Genomic DNA, 9713 nt, shown 5'->3' with positions numbered 1-9713 from the left:
AAGACGACAAACAATATTTTAACATAGGTGATTTTAACTCCGGTCAGAAGCCCAGTATTGTTTAAGTGCCAAATCTAGGTTGGCTCACTTTCTTTGATCATAATTTAGGTGATTTCACTTGGTTGCCCCAGTTATGCTTCGGCTGGTACAGACTTATGTGATTAAAGTAACTTTTCGTGTTTGATAAATACAGTACCTCAGTTGCCTCCAACTAATGTTTCCTATTTGAAGATCTACCTCTGTGGTCTGTCTTGAGATAGCTTATTTGAAGACTTTATTAGATCGTTTTTGTCAAATTGTTATCCTGTGGATTGGTGACAACACCTCTAAATCCACTCTCTCTTCTACTAGTATTTGTTTAATTATGTTCACGGTATTTGCAAGTAGTGATGACTTATCGTTCCCCTAGCCCCTATGTCCATGTGATCAGTGAGCGTGGCATCTCTACCGACCCTGCTAAGATCCAAGCTATTTCTAGTTGGCCTACACCAGTGAATGTCAGAGCTCTCCGCGGGTTCCTGGGTCTTGCAGGGTACTATCTCAAGTTCATCCGCCACTTCGGATTGATTGCCAAGCCCCTGACTGACTTGCTCCGTAAAGACACAATGTTCATTTGGACTTCTGTGCATGAATCGGCATTTCAGTCACTCAAAGCTGCTTTATGCTCGGCACCTGTCTTGGGCATCCCGGACTTCTCCAAAACATTTCACATCGAGACTGATGCGTCCGGGTACGGTGTCGGTGCAGTTCTGCTTCAAGATGGGCACCCCTTGGCGTTCATCAGTAAGGCGTTAGCACCGCGCAATCAAGGTTTGTCAGCTTACGAGAAGGAGTATCTCGCTATCATTATGGCTGTCGAACAATGGCGCCACTATCTATTGCAGGCAGAGTTTGTCATTCATACAGATCACCGTAGCCTGGTGTACCTCAATGAGCAACGCTTGCATATGCCATGGCAACAGAAGGTTTTCACTAAACTTCTCGGCCTACGCTATCGTGTCATCTATTGTCGTGGCGTTGACAATCAAGAGCCAGATGCGCTGTCTCGTTGGGATCATGACTTGGAGTTGGCAGCCGTGTCGTCGCCAGTGCATTCTTGGATGACTGAACTCCAGCGGTGGTACGCATCTGACCCTGAAGGTCGTCAGCTATTACAGCAGCTGCTCTTGGACCCTGCAGCTCGTCCACCATACAAGCTGCAGAATGGGATCATCATGCACAATGGCAGAATCTGGCTCGGTAACAACACTGCATTTCAGTCCAAAGTGCCCGCAGCCCTGCATGATAGCCCTTGGCGGCCATTGATCCGGCGCTCCCGCCACTCTGCAGAAGCTTCGTCCCTTGTTTTGCTGGCCTGGTATGCGTGCACTCAAATATGTCCAGGATTGTCACACTTGTGCCCAAGCTAAGCCTGATCGTGATGGTTACCCTGGGCTCCTGCAACCGCTACCTGTGCCGCGTGCTTCCTGGGAGGTAATCTCTATGGATTTTGTCTAGGGACTTCCTCTTTCTGGGTCTGCAAATTCGGTGCTTGTGGTGGTCGACAAGTTTTCCAAGTTTGCTCATTTCCTGCCACTTCGCCACCCCTTCACGGCTGCCTCTGTCGCTCGTGTGTTCATGGATGATGGATCACGTTTTCAAGCTGCACGGCCTGCCAATGGATATTATTTCTGACCGAGACAAGGTGTTCACAAGCAAGTTTTGGCAGACACTATTTCAGTTAGCTGGCACTGAGTTGCGGATGAGTACTGCGTACCACCCACAGAGCGATGGTCAGACTGAGCATGTTAACCAGTGCATGGAGACTTATTTGCGTTGTTTCGCTCATGCTTGTGCAAACAGCTGGTCTCAGTGGCTCTCCTTGGCGGAATACTGGTATAACACAAGCTTCCATTCAGCATCGGGAAGGTCCCCGTTTGAAGTGCTCTGTGGCTGTCCGCCCCGTCATTTGGGCTTCGATATCAACCTGGCCTCTCCAGTACCTAAGTTGAAAGAATGGCTTGAAGACCGTGATCTGGTGCAAGCTCTGGTTCGCCAACATCTGCTTCGTGCTCAAACTCGCATGAAACGTCAGGCCGACAAGCATCGTGTGGATCGCCAGTTCGCTGTCGAGGACTCCGTGTTCCTTAAACTTCAGCCGTATGTGCAGTCCTCTGTGGCTCGCCGTGCTCATCATAAATTGTCCTTCAAATTCTTCAGGCCATTTCGCATTGTGGAACGGATTGGCAAGGTCGACTACAAGCTGCTGCTTCCGACTGGCGCCTCCATCCACCCTGTTTTCCATGTGTCCCAGTTGAAAAACTCACCAGGTTCCCTGCCTGTAAGTGCCTCATTGGCATCTGACCTTGTCCAGTTTCAGGTTCCAGTTCGCATTGTTCAGCATCGCTGGTCTGCTGGGGCTCATCCTATTGAACAAGTCCTGGTTGCATGGTCTCATATGCCGCCGGCGTTGGCTACATGGGAGTCCGTTGAGCAACTCCGGCAGCAGTTTCCTCGAGCGCCGGCTTGGGGACAAGCCGTCGCTCAAGACCGGGGGAATGTCAGCGCCCCCGAGGAACCCGTGCCTGATGACCCAAGGAAGGATCCTGAGCAGACATCCGCCGCGTCTAGGCCCAAGCCCAACATGCTGCTCAGCGGCCCAGAATGGATCAAAGTAGTCTATATGTAATAGAAGGGAAAGAGAGAGGGTGAACATTATTGTAACCCAAACCTGAACCTTAATTCAGATTCCTCCTGCCTCATCTCGCTCCTGCCCGCTGCTGCTTGTTATTCCCCTTCCCCAAGTTCTTCCCCAATTTTCCCCTGCTACCTGGCTGATTGCTAACAGTCCAGTTCTAAGTCAAATCTCTCTTGGATGCATGCAATGTGCATATAAGTAGGAGCTATTGAACGGTACTTGCAACAACCTACATAATGCATTTTACAACCAGAGTGGTACGTTCACAAAAGAGCGTCCAGCAAAATCAGGCGCAGCGAAGCAGCCCCTACCTGCCTAGTACTAGTAGTACATACAAACCCGCATGACTCACAAAAAGCACGCGTACCTATCTTGCATGCCACTACTGCTTCATGGCTGCTTAATAGATGTGGGTCTGTTTAGAACTGCTCCGCTCCACCTTTTTCAGCTTGGCTTAACATTTTTCAACCAAATAGACGTAGCTCCATAAACTAGTGTAGCTCCACAAACTCTGTTCTAGACAAAAATGTGAAGTTGGGAAAGCACATGAAGGGTCCTAGCAGAGTTTATGAAGTTGTGGAGCAGAGTTTATGGATACTACTGCTAACCAATTGGTAAAAAAAAATCTGGCCAACAAATTTATCATAATCAAAATAGGCCCTAACAGAATAGTAATTCATGCTAATGGACAATAGATTAATCAAACAAAATTCCAGATAGATTGTCAGAAGTTCGCCCGCCGGAAATTCGGATCGCCGGCGAGCTCTCTACCTCTCTCGCGCGTGAACTCAGTGAACTGCAAAACACGGGAGTTTTTGGTGCTGTCAACTGGCAGCGTTTTCTTGTTTAGATTGCGGTAATAAAAGAAGATTACAAGGCCATTGTGGCCGGGAAAAACGGCGGCACGCTCGTGATCACGGAGTGCCATCACAAACCGTTGGGACGTGCCGCGACGGACGCGCGACGTGGACGACGCCGCGTGGACTCTAACTGAAAGTCTGACCCGCTAACGCTAACTGAATGTAAAAACTGAAACCAGCTAGCCTACTGTACATATCCGGCAACTGACTTATAATGGCTAACAAATCACCCCCTAAGTCCTGTTGCCGATAGAGAGAAACTTGGTGAGGCCGATCTTGCTGCGAAGCTCTTCGTACTTCAGGCGTCCGAGTGCTTTGGTAAGGATGTCACCTAGCTGCTCCGCCGTTCCGATGAACTGAACATCGATCAAGCCTCGATCTGCACACTCCCGGACGTAGTGGTACTTCACGTCAATATGCTTGGTCCGGTCGTGGTGCACTGGATTCTTGACAAGAGAGATGGTGGACTTGTTGTCCACCCGCAGGATCGGTGCTTTGGCCTCGACGTCGACCAAGTCTACAAAGAGGCGAGCAAGCCAGACACCCTGACATGTCGCAGTCGCCGCCGCGATATATTCGGCTTCGCACGACGAGAGGGCCACGACCTTCTGTTTGCTGGATTGCCATGAGATCGCCCTATTGTCGAGAAAGTAGATGACCCCGCCGGTGCTTTTACGGTCGTTGGCGTCACCGGCGAAATCACTGTCGCTGTAGCCGTGCAGCCGCGGCAGCTTCTTCTTGTCCCCACGCTTGTAGTGAATGCCCAGACCTACTGTCCCTGCCACATAGCACAGTATGCGCTTGACAACAGCCTGGTGCTCCTCCGTTGGCGCCTCCATGAACCTGCTTACGTAGCCGACGCTGTATGACAAGTCCGGGCGTGTGTGAAGCAGGTACCTGAGACCTCCCACAATACTCCTGTACTCAGTGGCGTCAACGTGTGGGGCATTGCTCTCCTTGAGGAGCTTGAGCCGAGGCTCCATTGGCGTCGCGCTCGGGTTGCAGTCGAGCATGCCTGCTCGCTCCAACAGCTTCTAAGCGTAGCGCTCCTGGGAGATGGTGATCCCCGATGGCGCCTGACACACTTTGATGCCGAGGTAGTACGATAGTGTGCCGAGGTCGCTCACCTGGAACCTCCTCTTCATGTCCTCCTTGAACACCCGTAGTTCAGCAACGTCGCCGCCCGTGATGATGAGATCATCGACATAAATGCCGACAATCAGCCGCTTTTGTGTGTTGCCGCGCGTGTAGACGCCGTGTTCATTCTCGTTGCGCCTGAACCCGAGGGAGAGCAGTGTCGCGTCCAACTTGGTGTTCCAGGCACGAGGAGCTTGGCGCAGTCCGTACAACGCCTTGTGAAGCCGCAGTACCTTGCTGGGGCAGTCCTTGTCGACGAAGACGGGTGGTTGAGCGACGTACACCTCCTCCTTGAGGTCTCCATTCAGGAAGGCTGATTTCACATCCATGTGGTGAACCGGCCAATTCCAGTGTGCGGCAATGGTGATCATGAGCCGCACGGACTCGAGGCGCGCCACCGGCACGAACACCTCCTCAAAGTCCACCCCCTGGCGCTGGACGTACCCCTTGGCCACCAGGCGCGCCTTGTGATGGACGACGGCACCCCGCTGGTCCCGTTTCACCTTATAGACCCACTTGAGGCCAATTGCATGGTGACCGGAGGGGAGCTCAGTGAGACTCCATGTCCCATTGGCGATGATGGCGTCCATCTCTTCCGTCATGGCTTGCTACCATTCCAGGGCATGTTCTGCCTCCTCGAACGAGCCTGGTTCCTCGGCGGTGACTGCGTGAAGCTCATCAAATTCGAGCGGTGCCGAGGTGCATACCCAGGTGGAGTGCTGTCCCCGATGACATTGTCGACGAGGCGGTAGCCCGGGGCTCATCATCATCCACGTCTGCGTCGAGCGCATCATCGAACGATGGTGGCGACGCGAACTCGATGCCATCCTGCGACGATGGCGGAACCACCGAGCCCGTCGATGTAGGTGGATGTGATGCTGGTGGTGGTGTGGCAGGCTGTGGCGAAGGCGGTGTAGGACTCACAGCAGTAGGTTCCTGTTCCCAACCCCGATGGGCAGAGACAAGAACTCAACGCTGAATGGCTCGACTCCAGCAGCCAGTGTCGATGCTGCACCCTAGCTCCAGCTCGCGCTCTCGTCGAACACGACGTCGTGTGATACATGCACCCGCTCGCCAACTGGATCGAAGAGGCGATAAGCCTTGCTCCCTTCCTCGTAGCCGAGCAGGACCATCGGTGTAGATCGATCAGCAAGCTTCTTGAGGTGAGGCCGCACGTCCTTGACATGACCGATGCAACCGAAAGTCCTCAGGTGATGGACAGACGGCTGCTTGCCATGCCAGGCCTCGTACGGAGTCACTCCGGACAGCGCCTTCGTCGGGGAGCGGTTCAGGAGATAGACCGCGGTGTGCACGGCCTCACCCCAAAACCTCCCCGGAACACCTTTTGCCTTCATCATGCTGCGTGCGGTGGAGACCACGCTCTAGTTTTGGCGTTCGACGACCCCATTTTGTTGGGGCGAGTAGGGGGCCGTCAACTATCGGTGGACACCGTGATCCGCCATGTACTCGCCGAACTCGATCGACGTGAATTCACCGCCACGATCGGTTTGCAGCGCCTTCAGCTTGCGTCCGCTCTCCAACTCCGCACGGACCTTGAACTACTTGATGGTGGCAGCCGCCTCATCTTTGCTGGTGATCAAGGTGAGCCACATATAGCGACTCATATCATCGATCAGCAACAGAAAATACCTCTTACCCCCTGGAGTGGTGGGCTCGATCAGTCCACAGATGTTGCCGTGGACGAGCTCCAGGTGGTCATCAGCGCGGTAGGTAGACTGCTGCGGGAACGACGTCCTCTTCTGCTTCCCAACCAGGCACGCATCACAGAGCTGGTTCACGTGGTCGACCGGAGGAAGGCCACGCACCATCGACTGCGAGGACAGCCGGCGGAGCGCCTGGAAGTTGAGGTGGCCGTAACGTGCATGCCAAAGCCATGCCGGCTCGCTGCTGCACGCCGCCAGGCACACTGGCCGGGCGATGTTGAGGTTGAGGTAGTACAGGTGGTTCGGTGCACACCGTACTTTGGCGAGACGGCGGCGGTCAGGGTCGTAGAGGCGAAGGATGCCGTTCTCGATGTCGACCTTGCTCCCCGCGTCGTCCAACAGCCCAATGCTGATGATGTTGGCAGTGAGACGTGGGATGAAGTAGACGCCGGTGAGCGTGCGATGCTCGCCGGACTTGCACGCGAATAGCACCGTCCCGCGCCCTTCGATGTTCACCAGTGATCCATCACCGAACCGCACGGTTCTGCACACGGCAGGATCGAGCTCCGCGAACGCGCTCCGAGATCCTGTCATATGGTTTGTCGCGCCGGTGTCGAGGACCCAGCAGTCGGCGTCCTTCTCTGCCTGGGCATCGAGCTAGATGAAGGCTTTGGCTTCCACCAACTCGACGCGACGCGGTTCGAGCGATGTCAGAGAGGATGGCGATGGAGAGCGCGGTGCGTCCGTCGGAATCAGCTCCGCGGTGGCGAGCATCAGGGTTGGCTCCTCCTCATCGGCATACGCCATGTGGGCTTCCCCTTTCTTCTTGGACTTACAGTCCTTGGCCCAATGGCCTATTTTGCCACACTTGCGGCACTTGTCATCGGGTGGAGGCCTTCTCTAGCCCGAAGGTGGAGCGTCACGGGATTCGCCGCTACCGCGACCACGCCCCCGTCCGCGGCCGCGGCGCTTGCCGCGTCCGCCAGACCCAGAGCTGGAACCGCCGCGTTCCTGCTCGTTCTGAGCCTTGCGGCGCGCCTCCCAATCTTCCTCACATAGCATCAGCTGGCCCAGCGAGTCCGTGACCTGCTTGGCCTCCGGCTGGGTGCGCTGCTCGAACACCCGCAGGCGCCCAACGACCTCCTCAACCGGGATGTTGTTCAGGTCGAGGAGCATCTCGAGCGCGACGGCCGCCTGGTTGAGCTTCTCCGGCACCACCTGGAGGAGCTTCTTGACGAGTTCGGCGTCCGTGATGCTGTCGCCAAGTGTGTGGAGGTTGTCTGCGAGCATGGTGAGTCGAACTGCGAAGTCATCGACGGACTCACCAGGCTTGAAGGCGATGGAGTTGAAGTCGCGTCGCAGCTGCTGCGCGTTCGCCTCGCGCACACGTTCGATGCCGACCCGCATGGTCTTCACCGCCTGCCATGCCTCCCTGGCTGTTGCCTTCTTGGCCAGTAAGCTCCACATCTCCTGCGGTACTCCGCGCAGAATCGCTGTGAGCGCGAGTCGATCAGTGTGATCGTCGCAATCACCGGGATCAATGGCCTCCCAGTACTGCGCCGCCTGGAGGTTCACCTTCATGACCAACGCCCACTCTTGGTAGTTGGTCCGCGTGAGCATCGGGTACTGGATGGAGTTGGAGCCGTGCTCGATCACTCGCTCGATGACCCGCTCGCGACGCCCGGCGTCCCGGGTACGCGATCGGCTTGGGCGGCGAGGACGGCAACGTCGCGGCGAGCGCGACCCTCTGGCGCCTGACCCCTCAGGGTCGTCGTCACTGCCGGCAGAACGCGGCGGAGTGGTTGGTGCCATGACTGGAACAACCCTCGGCTCTTATGCCAAATGTCAGAAGTTCGCCCGCCGGAAATTCGGATCGCCGGCGAGCTCTCTACCTCTCTCTCGCGTGAACTCAGTGAACTGCAAAACACGGGAGTTTTTGGTGCTGTCAACTGGCAGCGTTTTCTTGTTTAGATTGCGGTAATAAAAGAAGATTACAAGGCCATCGTGGCCGGGAAAAACGGCGGCATGCTCGTGATCACGGAGTGCCATCCCAAACCGCTGGGACGTGCCGCGACGGACGCGCGACGTGGACAACGCCGCGTGGACTCTAACTGAAAGTCTGACCCGCAACGCTAACTGAATGTAAAAACTGAAACCAGCTAGCCTACTGTACATATCCGGCAACTGACTTATAATGGCTAACATAGATTGCATAGATGTACAACAACTGATAGCTACTTCAGTATGCGTGAGTTCAATATCTTTTCAGCTAACATATCATGTGATTTTTGCGAATACTAATAATGTCCCCAATATGGCACCGAGATAAAAGCTTATGATCTCAAATCTTCAGACACCAACAACAGGGAAAAGTTACAAAAAAGAAGAGAGAAAGAAGTTGCAACGAGCAATGCTCCTCCTGGCTCCTAGCACCTTCTTAGTTCGATTCTGGAAAATACAGAAACAAAGGTTTTCATCAAAACTGTAAAACTATAATGTGAAGTCCAAAGTCTAAACACGTGCTGAAATATAGTTACTGAGCAACCTAGAGATTATGGAGGGTTAATCATTGATGCCAAAAACAATTCAAGGTTTAACCAAAACAAATCTGCTAAGCTAGGCCTGAAATGAAAGCTTCAAGCTAAGCTTTTGCAATCATTCACTTCTTTTTTTTTTGCAGCTGTCAAGGGGTACCACAGGGGCACAAAGAGGACCCACAAACATTGACTATCTTAGTGAATATGCATTTCCCTTGCAAGTTAGAGTGCGGTAATGCCTCTCATACCAATATCTGGTCTTGTAAAGTAGAAGTAGATACAGTTTCAGCTTTAGTTGGAGAGTGAAGCAATTTGTGTAAAATGGCCTGTGTAACTGAGTGCAAGTTACAACAATCTAGCTCAGATATTTACGAGGCAAATGGGTGGGCACGCTCCGAGGACCTCGGCCTCATACTCTTAACCAGGTGCATACTATTTCTGATTGATTCGCGACTATGTCAATTATTTCCCATTACCAATATAGGGAATGATGGTTATTTGAAAAAAATGTTGCCATTTGTAGCACTATTCTCTACCCGTAAGGTATCTAATTTTGTTTCAGCTAAAAAGATTTTATCACTTCGATTATTGGAGTAAATGTTATAACCTCTTTATTTGTGATACTCTCTCCGTATTTTACATGTCATGTTAGTTTGTCCTAACTCAAACATTTCGAGCATCCATTTCAAAACATCCTTATAATTTCACAGCATATAAATCATAGAATTATAAAGGAAAAATTATGTTTTTACCCTTATTTAGTACTCTAGTTGTGATTTTGCTCCTGTTTTTTAACTTTATGTTTTACCCTGTTATTTTAAAATGAACTGTCTGTTTG

General features: G+C 52.9%; 3 protein-coding genes across 3 annotated transcripts; 1 reads left to right on the top strand and 2 right to left on the bottom strand.

Annotated features, from left to right (window-relative positions):
* Positions 1 to 389: 389 nt before the first annotated feature.
* On the top strand, positions 390 to 2668 carry LOC136530611 (uncharacterized). Its single transcript, XM_066523337.1, has 2 exons — positions 390 to 1357; positions 1843 to 2668. The coding sequence occupies exons 1-2, from the start codon at positions 390 to 392 to the stop codon at positions 2666 to 2668; spliced, it is 1794 nt and encodes a 597-aa protein (XP_066379434.1).
* Positions 2669 to 3770: 1102 nt separating this feature from the next.
* Positions 3771 to 4520, bottom strand: LOC136530610 (secreted RxLR effector protein 161-like). Its single transcript, XM_066523336.1, has one exon. The coding sequence runs from the start codon at positions 4518 to 4520 to the stop codon at positions 3771 to 3773; it is 750 nt and encodes a 249-aa protein (XP_066379433.1).
* Positions 4521 to 7238: 2718 nt separating this feature from the next.
* LOC136530609 (uncharacterized) lies at positions 7239 to 7958 on the bottom strand. Its single transcript, XM_066523334.1, has one exon. It carries the CDS (start codon positions 7956 to 7958, stop codon positions 7239 to 7241), a length of 720 nt encoding a protein of 239 aa, XP_066379431.1.
* Positions 7959 to 9713: the final 1755 nt, after the last annotated feature.

This window comes from Miscanthus floridulus, unplaced genomic scaffold, assembly GCF_019320115.1.
Source record: "Miscanthus floridulus cultivar M001 unplaced genomic scaffold, ASM1932011v1 fs_164_2_3, whole genome shotgun sequence".
In the NCBI taxonomy this organism is placed as follows: domain Eukaryota; kingdom Viridiplantae; phylum Streptophyta; class Magnoliopsida; order Poales; family Poaceae; genus Miscanthus; species Miscanthus floridulus.
This window is presented reverse-complemented; position numbering and strand designations above follow the sequence as displayed.

Coding starts and splice junctions, on each gene's coding strand:
- LOC136530611 (XM_066523337.1), top strand. CDS start 390: ATGACTTATCGTTCCCCTAGCCCCTATGTCCATGTGATCAGTGAGCGT. Junction 1,358..1,842: donor TCCCTTGTTTTGCTGGCCTG/GTATGCGTGCAC, acceptor TTGTGCAAACAG/CTGGTCTCAGTGGCTCTCCT.
- LOC136530610 (XM_066523336.1), bottom strand. CDS start 4,520: ATGGAGCCTCGGCTCAAGCTCCTCAAGGAGAGCAATGCCCCACACGTT.
- LOC136530609 (XM_066523334.1), bottom strand. CDS start 7,958: ATGCTCACGCGGACCAACTACCAAGAGTGGGCGTTGGTCATGAAGGTG.